Below are 15,763 nucleotides of genomic sequence, written 5' to 3'. Positions count from 1 at the left end.
CTCTCCTGTCGGTGCTTGGCTTTCCTCCCTGCTCTCCGGTCAGCGTGTGACTCTCTGCCCCGTTCTTTCCGGTCAACGTGTGGCTTTCTGCCCCATTCTTTCTGGTCGGCACCTTGCTCTCTGCCCCGCTCTTCGTTCAGCGCTCAGCTCTCTGTCCCACTCTCTCCTGTCGGAGCTCGGCTTTCCTCCCTGCTCTTCGTTCAGCGTGCGGCTCTCTGCCCATTTTTTTCTGGTCGGCACCTTGCTCTCTGCCCCGCTCTTCGTTTAGCGCTCAGCTCTCTGTCCCACTCTCTCCTGTCGGAGCTCGGCTTTCCTCCCTGCTCTTCGTTCAGTGTGCGGCTCTCTGCCTCGCTCTTTCCGGTTGGCGTGTGGCTCTCTGCCTCGCTCTTTCCGGTTGGCGTGTGGCTCTCTGCCTCGCTCTTTCCGGTTGGCGTGTGGCTCTCTGCCTCGATCTTTCCGGTTGGCGTGTGGCTCTCTGCCTCGCTCTTTCCGGTTGGCGTGTGGCTCTCTGCCTCGCTCTTTCCGGTTGGCGTGTGGCTCTCTGCCTCTTTTTTCCAGGTTGTCGTGTGGCTTTTCATTCTTTCCGGTTGGCGTGTGGCTCTCTGCCTCGCTTTTCCAGGTTGTCGTGTGGCTTTTCATTCTTTCCGGTTGGCGTGTGGCTCTCTGCCTCGTTTTTTCAGGTCGTCGTGTGGCTCTCTGTTCTTTCCGGTTGGCTCATTGCTCTCTGCCCCGCTTTTCCTGGTCAGCGCGCAGCTCCCTGCCTCACGCTCTCCTGTTGGCACGCAGCTCTCTGCCCCACGCTCTCCTGTTGGCACGCAGCTCTCTGCCCCACGCTCTCCTGTTGGCACGCGGTTCCCTGTCCCGCTCTTCCATCGGCACATGGCTCTCTGCACCACTCTTCATCATATATTTCTCCAGTAGAGTTTGGGGCCGCCTATTCCTCGGCTGTGGCCCCTGACTTTATTTGTTTTTCTCCTATAGCGCCTGTGTTTGTCTCTTTCAGCCTCTCTAGCAGTCGCCAGATGTGTGAGATGTCTCGCCTCTGCTCCTCTCCCTCCCTGCAGAGCAGGACGGAGCCCGGGTCAGATTTTTTTGTGTATGTTGCCCGTCCTTGCGGCCTCCGCTGTCTCTCCCTTTTGGCCAGTAATGCAAATTTCCCCCCCCCCCCCACAGCGTGGCTCAACAGAGCGATCCCACTGGGGAGGGGGTAGTGACAGCTATGGGTGTGTCCTCTACAGGACACCGCAGAGAAGGAGATCAGCGGTGATCAGGGACTGTAGAAACCCCTTATTTCACTTCCATCATGCATCATTTTCCACACTGGGAGGAAATCTTTGATCACATGACCTGGAACCTATCAATAACGAAAGGTGACGGAGTCCTGTGCTTGTCGAGACCTCTGCAAACCATGAGCACGATCAGCAGCAGAGGGGAAGAAAACTGCCATCCACCATGCTGTGTCTAATGGCTACAGGCAATCCTGTCCTCCCCACTGCTGCCTCCTCTGTACCACGCTGTCCTCCCCACTGCTGCCTCCTCTGTACCACGCTGTCCTCCCCACTGCTGCCTCCTCTGTACCACGCTGTCCTCCCCACTGCTGCCTCCTGCCTCCTTTGTACCATGCTGTTCTCCCAACGTCATCTGTACCACACTGTTCTCCCCACTGCTGCCCCCAGCCTCCTCTGTACCACGCTGTCCTCCCCAGTACTGCCCCATCATCCTCTGTATCACCCTGTTCTCCCCACCGCTGCCCCCAGGCTCCTCTCTACAACACTGTTCTCCCCACTACTGCCTGCAGCTGTCTCCTCCCCGGCGCTGCAAGTCTGTCTCCTCCCCGGCGCTGCAAGTCTGTCTCCTCCCCGGCGCTGCAAGTCTGTCTCCTCCCCGGCGCTGCAAGTCTGTCTCCTCCCCGGCGCTGCAAGTCTGTCTCCTCCCCGGCGCTGCAAGTCTGTCTCCTCCCCGGCGCTGCAAGTCTGTCTCCTCCCCGGCGCTGCAAGTCTGTCTCCTCCCCGGCGCTGCAAGTCTGTCTCCTCCCCGGCGCTGCAAGTCTGTCTCCTCCCCGGCGCTGCAAGTCTGTCTCCTCCCCGGCGCTGCAAGTCTGTCTCCTCCCCGGCGCTGCTAGTCTGTCTCCTCCCCGGCGCTGCTAGTCTGTCTCCTCCCCGGCGCTGCTAGTCTGTCTCCTCCCCGGCGCTGCTAGTCTGTCTCCTCCCCGGCGCTGCTGCTTCTGTCGACGCTGCTGCTTCTGTCGACGCTGCTGCTTCTGTCGACGCTGCTGCTTCTGTCGACGCTGCTGCTTCTGTCGACGCTGCTGCTTCTGTCGACGCTGCTGCTTCTGTCTCCTCCCTGACGCTGCTTCTCTTACAGCCTCCTTTTTCCTCCCCGTTGTTGTTTCTGTTACAGCCTCCTTTTTCCTCCTCGTTGCTGCTTCTTTTACTGCCTTCTTTTTCCTCTCTGTTGTTGCTTCTCTGACTGCCTTCTTTTTTTCCTCTTGACTGCTACCTCTGTCTCTTCCCCGATGCTGCTCCTCTACTGCCTTCTTATTTTTCCTTCCCGTGGCTGCTTCTCTTACTGCATTATTTTTCCTCCCCGTTGCTGCTTCTCTTACTGCATTCTTTCTTCCCCGTTGCTGCTCCTCTACTGCCTACTTTTTCCTCCCCGTTGCTGCGTCTTACTGCCTTGTTTTTCCTCCCCATTGTTGCTTTTCTTACTGCCTTTTTTCCTCCCTTTTGTTGCTTCTCTTACTGCCTTTTTCTTTCTCATTGCTGCTTCTTTCTTCCTTTTTTCCTCCCCGTTGCTGTGTCTCTTACTGTCTTCTTTTTCCTCCCTGTTGCTGCTTCTTTTTCCTCCCCATTGCTGCTCTTCTTACTGCCTTTTTCCTCCCCGTTGCTGCTCCTCTTACTGCCTTTTTTTTTTTCTCCCCATTGCTTCCTCCCTGTTGCTGCTTCTCTTACTGCCTTCTTTTTCTTCTCCGTTGCTGCTTCTCTTACTGCTTTCTTTTTCTTCTCCGTTGCTATTTCTCTTACTGCCTTCTTTTTCCTCCTTGTTCCTGCTTTTGTTACTGCCTTCTTTTTCCTCCCCGTTGCTGCTTCTCTTACTGCCCTCTTTTTCCTTCTTGTTGCTGCTTCTCTTACTGCATTCTTTTCCTCCCTGTTGCTGCTTCTCTTACTGCCTTCTTTTTTCCTCCCTGTTGTTGCTTCTCTTACTGCCTTCTTTTTTCCTCCCTGTTGTTGCTTCTCTTACTGCCTTCTTTTTCTTCTCCGTTGATGCTTCTCTTAATGCCTTCTTTTTCCTACCTGTTGCTGCTTCTCTTACTGCCTTCTTTTTTCCTCCCTGTTGCTGCTTCTCTTACTGCCTTCTTTTTTCCTCCCTGTTGCTGCTTCTCTTACTGCCTTCTTTTTCTTCTCCGTTTCTACTTCTCTTACTGCCTTCTTTTTCTTCTCCGTTGATGCTTCTCTTAATGCCTTCTTTTTCCTCCCTTTTGCTGCTTCTCTTACTGCCCTCTTTTTCCTTCTTGTTGCTGCTTCTCTTACTGCATTATTTTCCTCCCTGTTGCTGCTTCTCTTACTGCCTTTTTTTTTCTCCCTGTTGTTGCTTCTTACTGCCTTCTTTTTCCTCCCCGTTGCTGCTTCTCTTACTGCCTTCTTTTTTTTTCTCCTTGTTGCTGCTTCTCTTACTGCCATCTCTATCTTCCCCGTTGCTGTTTCTGTTACTGCCCTCTTCTTCTTCCCCGTTGTTGCTTCTCTTACTGCCTTCTTTTTCCTCCCTGTTGTTGTTTCTATTATTGCCTTCTTTTTCCTCTTGGCTGTTACTTATGTCTCCTCCTCGATGCTGCTCCTCCTTTTCCCAACATCTTTGCCTCCCCGTTGCTTCTGCTCCCCTTCCTTCTCCCTATTGCTGCTACATCCACTGTTGTCCCTCCTCCTGCCCTCTTCCTCCTCCTCGCTTCTGCCCCTCTTTCTGTTGTCATCCTCGTTGATAATGTTGCCCGCCCAGTCTCATTGCTCATTTCTATTGTCATTAGGACCGAGCTGCATGACCACGTGGACATCATTGACTCCGGGCTCGACAGTTTGCAGAACATGTTCAGTGGCCACAATTTCAGCATGGATTCCAGCGCCTTCCTAGATGTGAGTCCTGCCCCCTCGGATCCGCACCCCCTGGATCCCGCCCCCTCGGATTCCCGCTTCTTTTCTGACCTCTGGCTTTTCTTCCAGCTCTTCAGTCCTTCATTGACGGTCCCGGAGCTGCCGCTATCAGACCTGGACTCTAGCCTAGCCAGTGTGAGTTTGCCGCATGCCCATGCCTCGCACCCGAGCAGTGAGGGCCCCGTGCGGGTGACAGCCAGGGCCACGGCCCTCCTAACATTGATGTCTCCGGGTTTATCCTAATTTCTGTATTATAGCATTCTAAAATGTTCGATTTCTCACATTTACCCCAAGATCTCTGCTTGTTATCAGTCCTGTGTTGGTTACAGTAACGCTCTGTGAGCTGAACACCTCCTCAGCGGGTGCACAGATCTGCCTGTTTGTTACAGTGTATCAGTCTGGAGTCCAGGATGTTCATAGAGCATTGTCTGCACCGGATATGAGCTATGCACAAGTTATGGCGTCTGCTTGCACCGGATATGAGCTATGTACAAGTTATGGCGTTGCTTGCACCGGATATGAGCTATGCACAAGTTATGGCGTCTGCCTGCACCGGATATGAGCTATGTACAAGTTATGGCATTGCCTGCACCGGATATGAGCTATGTACAAGTTATGGCATCTGAGGCAAGAGTGTTCATTCACTGGCAGCAAGCAGAGATCTTAAATGTCTGTTTAAATCCATCAATATATTGATAGATTGCAAATCCTGCTGAACTGATGAGGTGGAAGGAGTCCAGGTCCGGCATCCAGGTCCTCTGCCAGACCTGGAGGACCTCACACCATAGACGCCATGTAATACCTCATTTCTTCGGCGCTCCATTGGGAGACCCAGACGATTGGGTGTATAGCTACTGCCTCCGGAGGCCACACAAAGCATTACACTAAAAAGTGTAAGGCCCCTCCCCTTCTGGCTATACACCCCCAGTGGGATCACTGGCTCACCTGTTTTCTGCTTTGTGCGAAGGAGGTCAGACATCCACGCATAGCTCCACTGTTTAGTCAGCAGTAGCTGCTGACTATATCGGATGGAAGAAAAGAGGGCCCATATGGGGCCCCCAGCATGCTCCCTTCTCACCCCACTTGCGGTTTGTAAGGTTGAGGTACCCATTGCGGGTACGGAGGCTGGAGCCCACATGCTGTTTTTCCTTCCCCATCCCCCCTCAGGGCTCTGGGTGAAGTGGGATCTTACAGGTCTCCAGGCACTGAGACCGGGCTCCATCCACAGACCCAGAGAACCTGCTGGATATGGAGCTGAGTATCGTCAGGGACAGGCCCTGCTACATTAAGGTACTCTGTGTCCCCGGGCAAGCGCGCACACACACACCAGCATTGCTGGGAGTGTTAGTGCGCCGGGGGCAACAGCGCAGAGCGCTCGTGCTATTAGTCACTACAGCTTTGCTGAGTGACTTTATGTATTGGGAACTGCCGCGCCGGCCGTTGCTGGGTGTTTTTTATATTGTGGCGCGGCTGGGACTTGTGGTGCGCCGGGGACTTCCGCGCTGGCCGTGCACATGGACGGCCGCGCTTATTACTCGAGTCCCCGGCTTTGCGGCCTAGTTCTCGTTTCGTTCCCGCCTCCAGCCCTGCCAGTCAGGGGTGAGGCGGGACGCTGTACAGACACTCAGCGCCGAGGGCTGGAGTCTGCTTTGCATTCTCCAGCCCCCTTCACTGGACACAGTGGGATGCCAGTTTCCCGCTCTTGTCTGGGGCACGCCCACGGCCCGCCCCTCGTCACACGAGCTGGAGAAGGACGCCGGCAGCCATTCCTGCACGCAGTCCGAGCTGGGGAACGGAGACATGCTCTGGGCAACCAACACAGGGCTCTGGCGACCACACACCCGCGTTATAGGCGGGCGGTAAGCAGCACCTGAAGTGCTGACCCCACTAAATACCGAAGTGTCCATTTGTATTTTATGCTTGTATGCTATACACTGCACTGTAGGTCGCTATCTTTGGCTATATGCCCTCCTAGATGGCGAGATAACAGCAGCAAAAAAGCAAGGGTGCTAAGGCACAGGTTTTCTATGCTGCTTGTATTGCATGGCTGAAGTGTTCATTTGTACTTATGCTTGTATGCTATACATTGCACTGTACGGTCGCTACTCTTGGCTATATTCTCCTAGAGGGCTGGACAACAGCAGCAAAAAAGCATGGGTGCCAAGGCACAGGCTTTATAGGCTTCTTGTACTGCATGTGCTGAAGTGTTCATTTGTATATATGCTTGTATGCTATACATTGCACTATACGGTCGCTACTCTGGGCTATATTCTCCTAGAGGGCTGGACAACTGCAGCAAAAAAGCAAGGGTGCCAAGGCACAGGCTTTCTATGCTGCTTGTATTGCATGTGCTGAAGTGTTTATGCTTGTATGTTGTACATTGCATAGATGACTAGAATACAGCAGCAAAAAAGCAACACAGGCTTCTATGCTGCTTTTCCTGCATGTGATACTGTTCCACCGGCAGGTTCCACTGACCCCCATTGTGTGCAATGCACCCCTGTAGCACTTGGTCAGCCGGGGTCTCTACTAGAGGTGGCCAAAGGAACCACCTGTGAACCCTGTCCAGGGACAGGGACGGAGATTGTCATGGGATGGAGACTTTGCACTCCAGACAGGCCATGGGCAATCTTGATTAATGCTCCCTGGCCACCCTCATTTGGAACGTACTCAGTGCTCCGGGGGGGTCCCAGGCATTCCAGGGTGAAGGCTCTGACACGGACGGCAGTCCCAGACAGCCTAAGCTAGCTCGCTGGGTGCGGCACTCGGCTTCATCACTGGTCAGGGTCCCAGCAGGAGGACTCTCTGTATGATGAGGCAGACGTAGCTGATCGGGGCTTTGGTCCTGACACCGCTCTTAATCCGGATACACCGGATGGTGACGCCATAGTGAATGATCTTATAGCGTCCATCAATGGCATGTTGCATATTTCTCCCTCAGCTCCCCCAGTGGAGGAGTCAGCTTCACAGCAGGAGAAATCCCATTTCAGTACTCATGCGTATATTGAGTACTTTTTCTGACCACGCTGACTTCAGAGACGCAGTTCAGAAACACCACGCTTACCAGATAAACGTTTTCTCCAAACGTATTAAGGATGCACGTTATCCCTTTACCCTGATGTGGTACAGCCCTGGACCCAGGGTCCAAAGGTGGATCCCCCAATCTCCAGGCTTGCGGCTAGATCCAGAGTTGCAGTGGAGATGGGAATTCACTTAAAGATGCCATTGACAGACAGATAGACCTCTGGTTGAAATCTGTCTGTGAAGCTATCAGCGTGTCGGTTGCTCCGGCATTCGCAGCCGTATGGGCACCCTAACCTATTTCAGCTGGTCTTGCGCAGCTGGTCTTGAGCACATGTACATCTGTGCCGCAGGTGGTGTCCTTAACCTCGCAATGTCTGCATTGCGACTTACCCTAGTAATGCTGTCCTGGGGGGACAGTCGAGGTTGGTCCTTCCCAGGCTCGGGCAAGTCCCAATTGTCCTCGTCTAAAAGGGCTCAAAAGGCTCAGAGGGGCTCAGATTCCGGCCGGGCTCATTCACGCCCAAGGAAGGCAGCAGGAGGAACCGCTACCAAGGCGATCTCCTCATGTATTTCAGCTCTCTCTCCCCGCATCCGCGGTTGGTGGCAGAATCTCCCGCTTCTGGGTACATTTAGCTGCCACAGGTCACAGACCGGTGGGTGAGAGACATTGTGTCTCACGTGTACAGGATAGAGCTCTGTTCTCGTCCTCCGGCTCGATTCTTCAGAACTCCCCCCCCCCCCACCGAGCCGATGCTCTTCTGCAGGCAGAAGGAGTGGTAATCCCTGTTCCTCTTCAGGAACAAGACACGGTTTTTTCCTCCAATCTTATTGGGGTGCCAAAAAAGGGTGGCTTTTTCCGTTCCGTTCTGGACCTAAAACTGCTCACCAAGCACGTGAAGGCCAGGCGGTTCCGGACGTAACCCTCCGCTCCGTCATTGCCTCAATGTCTCAAGGTGATTTCCTAGCATCAATAGACATCAGGATGCTTATCTCCACGTGCCGATTGCTCCAGAGCACCAGCGTTTGCTACGTTTCGTTATTGAAGACGAGCATCTTCAGTGCGTACCACTGCCCTTCGGTCTGGCGACAGCCCTACGGGTTTTCACCAAGTTCAGGGCAGCAGTGGTAGCAGTCCTGCACTCTCAGGGTCACTCTGTGATCCTTACTGGACGATCCACTTGTCAAGGCACCCTCTCAAGAGGCATGCCGACACAGCCTGAACGTGGCGCTGGAGACTCTCCAGAGTTTCGGGTGGATCATCAACTTTTCAAGGTTACATCGGGCACCGACCCAATCGCTGACATATCTGGGCATGGAGTTTCACACTCCCTCAGCGATAGTGAAGCTTCCGCTGGACAAGCAGCGTTCACTACAGACGGGGGTGCAGTCTCTCCTTTAAGGCCAGTCACACCCCTTAAGACGCCTCATGCAGAGGCAGTCACTTTCGCGCAGTTTCATCTGCGTCCACTTCAATGGGACATGCTTTGCCAATGGGTTGGGGAGTCGACGTCCCTAGAAAGGAACGTTTCCCTTCTCAGACGGTCAAGGACTCTCTCCAGAGGAGTCCATCCTTCAGATCAATGTTCTGGAAATCTGGGCAGTGCATCTTGCCCTGCAAGCCTTCCAGCAGTGGCTGGAAGGAAAACAGATCCGAATTCAGTCGGACAATTCCACAGTGGTGGCAGACATCGCCCACCAAGGCGGAACACGCATCGCCAAGCCTACCAGGCAATCCGGCGGATTCTGATATGGGTGGGGGACAGAGCATCCACCATATCCGCAGTTCACAACCCGGGCGTAGAAAATTGGGAAGCAGACTTCCTCAGTCGCCTGGGCATGGACGCAGGGGAATGGCCTCTGCACCCAGTATGGTGTCAGGAAATCTGTAGCCGCTGGAGGATGCCGGACGTCGACCTAATGGCGTCTCGGCACAACAACAAGGTCCCGATTTTCATGGCGCGGTCTCACGAGCAAAGAGCTCTGGCGGCAGGCGCCCTAGTTCAGGATTGGTCGCAGTTCCAGCTCCCCTATGTGTTTCCTACTCTGGCACTGTTGCCCAGAGTGCTACGCAAGCTCAGCTCCGCTTGCCGCCGCGCCATCCTCGTCGTCCCAGACTGACCGAGGAGGTCGTGGTCCCGGATCTGTGGCATCTCACGGTCGGCCAACCGTGGGCACTCTCAGACCGGCCAGACTTACTGTTCCAAGGGCCGTTCTTTCCACTGAATTCTACGGCCCTGATCCGGACTGTGTGGCCATCGAGTCCGAGATCCTAGCGTCTTCAGGATTATCTCAAGACGTCATTGCCACCATGAGACGGGCTAGGAAGCCGACGTCTGCCAAAATCTACCACAAGACGTGGAAGTTATTCTTATCTTGGTGCTCTGCTTAGGGAGTGTCTCCCTGGCCATTTGCATTGTCTCCTTTTTCCCCCCTTCCTGCATCTGGATTGGGAAAAGGTTTGTCGCTCGGCTCCCTTACAGGACAAGTCGCAGCGCTGTCGGTATTCTTTCAGAAGCGCCTAGTACGACTTCCTCAGGTACGCACGTTCCTGCAGGGGGGTTATCACATTGTCCCTCCGTACAAGAGGCCGTCAGACCCATGGGATCTGCACAGGGTATTAATTGCTCTCTAGGAGCCGCCCTTCGAGCCTCTGAGGGTTGTTTTCACTTTCTCGACTTTCACAGAAAGTGGCCTTTCTGGTAGCGGTCACGTCTTTTCGGAGAGTGTCCGAACTAGCAGCGCGGTCATCCAAAGCTCCCTTCCTGGTGTTCACCAAGATAAGGTAGTGCTGCGTCCGATCCCAGAGTTTCTCCCTAAGGTGGTATCCCCTTTTTATCACAATCAGGATATCTCCTTACCTTCCTTTTATCCATTTCATCGATATGTAATGGCTTTGCATTGTTGGATCTGGTGTAGAGCACCCAGAATCTACATTCCCGCACGGCGCTCCTGCGCCGCTCGGATGCACTCTTTGTCCTTGTCACTGGTCAGCGCAAGGGATCGCAGGCTGCAACATCCACCCTGGCTCAATGGATCAAGGAACCAATCCTTGAAGCCTACCGTTCTACTGGGCTTCCGGTTCCATCAGGGCTGAAGGCCCATTCTACCAGAGCCGTGGGTGCGTCCTGGGCATTACGGCACCAGGCTACGGCTCAACAGGTGTGCCAGGCAGCTACCTGGTCGAGTCTGCACACTTTCACCAAACATTATCAGGTGCATACCTATGCTTCGGCGGACGCCGGCCTAGGTAGAGGAGTCCTGCAGGCGGCAGTGACATCCCCGTAGGGGAGGGCTGTCTTTGCAGCTCTAACATGAGGTATTTCTTTACCCACCCAGGGACAGCTTTTGGACGTCCCAATCGTCTGGGTCTCCCAATGGAGCGCCGAAGAAGAAGGGAATTTTGTTACTTACCGTAAATTCCTTTTCTTCTAGCTCCTATTGGGAGACCCAGCACCCGCCCTGTTGTCCTTCGGGATTTTTGGTTGTTTTTCGGGTACACATGTTGTTCATGTTGAACGGTTTTCAGTTCTCCGATGTTACTTCGGAGTGAATTTGTTTAAACCAGTTATTGGCTTTCCTCCTTCTTGCTTTTGCACTAAAACTGGTGAGCCAGTGATCCCACTGGGGGTGTATAGCCAGAAGGGGAGGGGCCTTACACTTTTTAGTGTAATGCTTTGTGTGGCCTCCAGAGGCAGTAGCTATACACCCAATCGTCTGGGTCTCCCAATAAGAGCTAGAAGAAAAGGAATTTACGGTAAGTAACAAAATTCCCTTCTTCTCCTGTGGAGGTGCTGCAGGGAGATGAAATATTGAGGTCCTTGCAGGGAATCTTGCTACACTCTACTTTTCATAGGGGGAAGCCCCCATGTAATCACTGTATAACAATGTAGGACCTCTCTGCATGCCGTCAGTGAACGCAACTGTTTTGCCATAACCAGAGGATGAGACGTGCCCTGCGGTAGTCCTGCTCACACAGCTGAGGGTTTGTTACAGTGAGTCCTGCCATGCAGGATCCAGTGTGATCTCTTGTGTTTTGGGGATCATGACCTTGGTATGTTCTTCTGGTCACAGATCCAGGAACTGCTCTCCTCCCAGGATCAGAAGGAGACGGAGGGTGGAGCGGCGGGCGCAGGTGAGGTCTCCGGGACGTATCTGGCACCGCGCGCCTCCCCTGGGTCCGGCATTAACCCTTCTTCTTCCTTGCTCGCAGGGAAGCAGCTGGTCCAGTACACGTCACAGCCCCTGATCCTTATGAACTCACCGAGCTCGGACCTCCCCATCCTGCTGGAGCTGTCCGGGGATGAGACGGACGATCACCCTGAGGACCCCACCCTGTCTCTGCTCTCGTGGGACGATCACAACAAGTCCAAGGATTGTGGGATTTTAGATGAGGAGTTACTGAGACATGAGGCAGCGCAGCCATGAGCGGCCCCCCACCCCCACTCTGCGCAGCTCGATCTGTCTGCTTGTTTCTAGGGTCTCTGCGGACTCTACTCATGTAACCTCTGGATGTCTCTAGAGAGACCGTCACGTCTTGTCTCTTGGAGTGAATGTCCTGCTCTGCGCCCCTCCCCCGGCGTGATGACGATGATTTCCTAGTAGACACAAAGCAGGTTGTTACAGGTTGTTCATTTACTATAACACACATGCAACGCGTTCGGGACGACTATCTCAAGGGTGACCAGTCCAGGACGACTGTTGTACTCTGTGGTGGGAACGAGATGACTGTAGCACACAGGCGATACATCCAGACCACTGTTACACACGGTGACTGGAACGTTGTGACAAACACACAGGCGATGGGTCCGGGACAGATAACACACGGCGACTGGATCGAGACTGTAACACACAGGCGATGCGTCCGAGACAACTAATACACGGCGACAGGATCGAGACGACAGTAACACACAGATGATGGGTCCAGGACAAGTAACAAACTGCAACAGGATCGAGACAACTGTAACGTACAGGCGATATGTCCGAGACAACTAACAGACGGGAACGAGATGACTGTAACACACAGGCGATGTGTCCGAGATAACTAACACACAGAGACAGGATCGAGACGACAGTAACACACAGACGATGGGTCCGGGACAAATAACACACTGCAACAGGATCGAAACGACTGTAACGTACAGGCGATGGGTCCGGGAAAAGTAACACACTGCAACAGGATCAAGAAGACTGTAACACACAGACGATAGGACCGGGACAAGTAACACACAGCGACAGGATCAAGACGACTAACACACAGATGATAGGACCGGGACAAGTAACACACAGCGAAAGGATCAAGACGACTAACACACAGACGATAGGACCGGGACAAGTAACACACAGCGACAAGATCAAGACGAGACGTCCGTAACACACAAATGATGAGTACGGGACAAGTAACACAGCGACAGGATCGAGACGACTAACACACAGATGATAGGACCGGCACAAGTAACACACAGCGACAGGATCAAGACGACTAACACACAGATGATAGGACCGGCACAAGTAACACACAGTGTCAGGATTGAGACGACTGTAACACACAGATACTAGGACCGGGACAAGTAACACACAGCGACAGGATCAAGACGACTGTATCACACAGACGATACTTTTCCCGTTCCTATCGCCTGTGTGTTACAGTCGTCTCGTTTCCGTCTGTTAGTTGTCTCGGACTCATCGCCTGTGTGTTACAGTCGTCTCGATCCTGTTGCTGTGTGTTACTTTTCCCGGTCCTAACACAAGGCGATAGGATCAAGACGACTAACATAAAGACGATGGTTCTGGAACAAGTAACACACAGCGATAGGGTAAAGACAACGGTAACACACAGACGATGGGTTTGGGACAACTAACACACAGCAACGGGAACAAGACTACTGTATGGATACTATGTTCACATGTTTTTTTTTCTGCAGCAAAACCTGCTCTCTTGGCAGTAAAAAACCTGATTCCAAAAAGCAGGGTTTTTTCTGCATTTTTTTTTTTTGCATCTCCACATTGCTTTCTATGGTGAATAAAAGCTGCTTCTTTCAAAACAGCAGTTTTCCATTACAGTCGGGAAAAAAAAGTGTGTGAGTGCGAAATATTCCTGAAATCGCAGCTTGTGCTGGAACTGTAAAAAAAAAAACGTGAACAAAGCCAAACACAGGCGATGGGTCTGGGACGACTAACACAAAGCGACAGAACTGTGGCGCCTGTAACACAGCCGATAGGTCCGGGACAACTAACAAAGCGACAGGAATGTGGCGCCTGTAATACAGCCGATAGGTCTGGGACAACTAACAAGGCGACAGGAATGTGGCGACTGTGACACAGCCGATAGGTCCGGGACAACTAACACGGCGACAGGAATGTGGCGACTGTGACACAGCCGATAGATCCGGGACAACTAACAAGGCGACAGGAATGTGGCGACTGTGACACAGCCGATAGGTCCGGGACAACTAACAAAGCGACAGGAATGTGGCGACTGTAACACAGCCGATAGGTCCGGGACAACTAACACAGCGACAGGAATGTGGCGACTGTGACACAGCCGATAGGTCCGGGACAACTAACAAGGCGACAGGAATGTGGCGACTGTGACACAGCCGATAGGTCCAGGATAACTAACAAGGCGATGGGAATGTGGCGACTGTAACACAGCCGATAGGTCCGTGACAACTAACAAGGCGATGGGAATGTGGCGACTGTAACACAGCCGATAGGTCGGGGACAACTAACAAGGCGATGGGAATATGGTGACTGTGACACAGCCGATAGGTCCGGGACAACTAACAAGGCGATGGGAATGTGGCGACTGTGACACAGCCGATAGGTCCGGGACAACTAACACGGCGATGGGAATGTGGCGACTGTAACACAGCCGATAGGTCCGGAACAGCTAACACCTGACGACCGGAATGTGGTAACTGTAACACAGCCGATAGGTCCGGGACAGCAAACACATGGCGACGGGAATGTGGCGACTGTAATACAGCTAATGGGTCCGGGACAACTAACACATGGCGACGGGAATGTGGCGACTGTAACGCAGCCGATGGGTCTGGGACAACTAACACAGCAACGGGAATGTTGTGACTGGAACAAAGGCATGGGTCCGAGACAACTAACACATGGCGACAGGAATGTGGCGACTGTAATACAGCCGATAGTTCCGGGACAACTAACACGCGGGACCGGGAATGTGGCGACTGTAATACAGTTGATAGGTCCGGGACAACTAACACACGGCGACAGGAATATGGCGACTGTAATACAGCTAATGGGTCCGGGACAACTAACACACGGCGACGGGAATGATGCGACTGTAACGCAGCCGATGGGTCTGGGACAACTAACACAGCAACGGGAATGTTGTGACTGGAACAAAGGCATGGGTCCGAGACAACTAACACTGCGATGGGTTGACTGTAACACACAGGTGATGAGCTCCAGGATGACCCCCGAGATGCCCATTGATTGCTGTCGGACGCTCATTTTCTCCCATACTCTTTATCTGGTTCTTGTGTGATGTCATCGCTTCACTGCTCTCTGATTGGTCGTCTCTGCTGTCACGTCCTGTTCAATGTCAGGATCTGGCAGGGGGAGGGGCTTTGATTTTTGGGAATCCTCATGGGTGCAGGAAGTGCCAAGTACTCAGCAATAAGCTGGCGGATCACTGACGACATAGGGCCCATCTGTGGGGCCATACTAAGCCTTGCTATATGTCCCCCATGGGCCATGGTGGTGAAGCGGCCATCACTGATGCATCGAACCTCTGGCCTCCTGGACATCCGGGGGTCCCGCAGGGTGGGGGCCGCACTCTCGTTTGTATATGGACTTATTTCTGGTGCGTTCTGGATTTTTCTGATTATTTTTTTTTTCTGCATAATCTTCTGTAATAAATATATTCCGCTGTGTAACCCTCGATGTGCCAACTCCTTATTGGGGGGGGGGGGCTAGGCATGGAGTTACATGACCGGATCTCTGCACTATGAGGGGGGCACTGAGGACAGGGATCTAATACCACCGCCAGTCTGCGAGTCTATCCCACCTGATGTGATACTGATGGGGGACACCATAGGAAATTGCTACTAAAACTCCCAGCATTCAGTCACTGACATCAGATCACATTTATGCTGCATGGGCAGTGAATACAGTCACAGAGGGATCTGACACATTTTCACTCTTGGGGACAATTTCTATTTATTGGTGTTCTGCTTCCCAAAATTCTAAAAAAAAATTGCCGTAAATTGAGAGATGACCCCAGGACCAGTGGTCAGAGTCGGTGCTTTTCTGTATCACATGGAGGTAGTTGCTCCCACTACTCCCATCATTTATGGCTCTTTCCACTGGAGCTCACGCCTCTCTTACAGGTACAAGAGGCTATAAATACAATAGTTGCCAAACCTGGAAAAAGCCTAATGACCGGAGAATCGGCTTGGATTAACCCTTTATGGGAAAGGGATTACCCAGAGTCTACCGGCCTCTTTGAAGACATTCCGCAAGATGTTTGACTAGGCGGCTCGAGTTTCTTCGGCCGCATCTTCACTGCCTAGACTCCGCCAAGGGAGTCTCACCATAGGCCAATATGCCATCCGGTTCCG

General features: G+C 53.0%; 1 protein-coding gene across 3 annotated transcripts in view; it reads left to right on the top strand.

The window, feature by feature from the left end:
• Nucleotides 1–15,079, top strand: part of HSF1 (heat shock transcription factor 1) — a 43,474-nt gene extending 28,395 nt beyond the window's left edge. Inside the window, exons 11-15 of one of the 3 annotated variants that reach the window (XM_075352776.1) lie at nucleotides 1,004–1,081; nucleotides 4,022–4,127; nucleotides 4,215–4,280; nucleotides 11,241–11,301; nucleotides 11,380–15,079. In XM_075352776.1, coding sequence (XP_075208891.1) covers nucleotides 1,004–1,081; nucleotides 4,022–4,127; nucleotides 4,215–4,280; nucleotides 11,241–11,301; nucleotides 11,380–11,594 — 526 coding nt within the window. In that variant the 3' untranslated portion in view covers nucleotides 11,595–15,079. Of the gene's footprint in view, nucleotides 1–1,003; nucleotides 1,097–4,021; nucleotides 4,128–4,214; nucleotides 4,281–11,240; nucleotides 11,302–11,379 lie in introns of all 3 variants that reach the window. The other 2 variants (XM_075352775.1, XM_075352777.1) reach the window with 2 other exon arrangements.
• Nucleotides 15,080–15,763: the final 684 nt, after the last annotated feature.

Source organism: Anomaloglossus baeobatrachus, chromosome 6, assembly GCF_048569485.1.
Source record: "Anomaloglossus baeobatrachus isolate aAnoBae1 chromosome 6, aAnoBae1.hap1, whole genome shotgun sequence".
Taxonomy (NCBI): domain Eukaryota; kingdom Metazoa; phylum Chordata; class Amphibia; order Anura; family Aromobatidae; genus Anomaloglossus; species Anomaloglossus baeobatrachus.
This window is presented reverse-complemented; position numbering and strand designations above follow the sequence as displayed.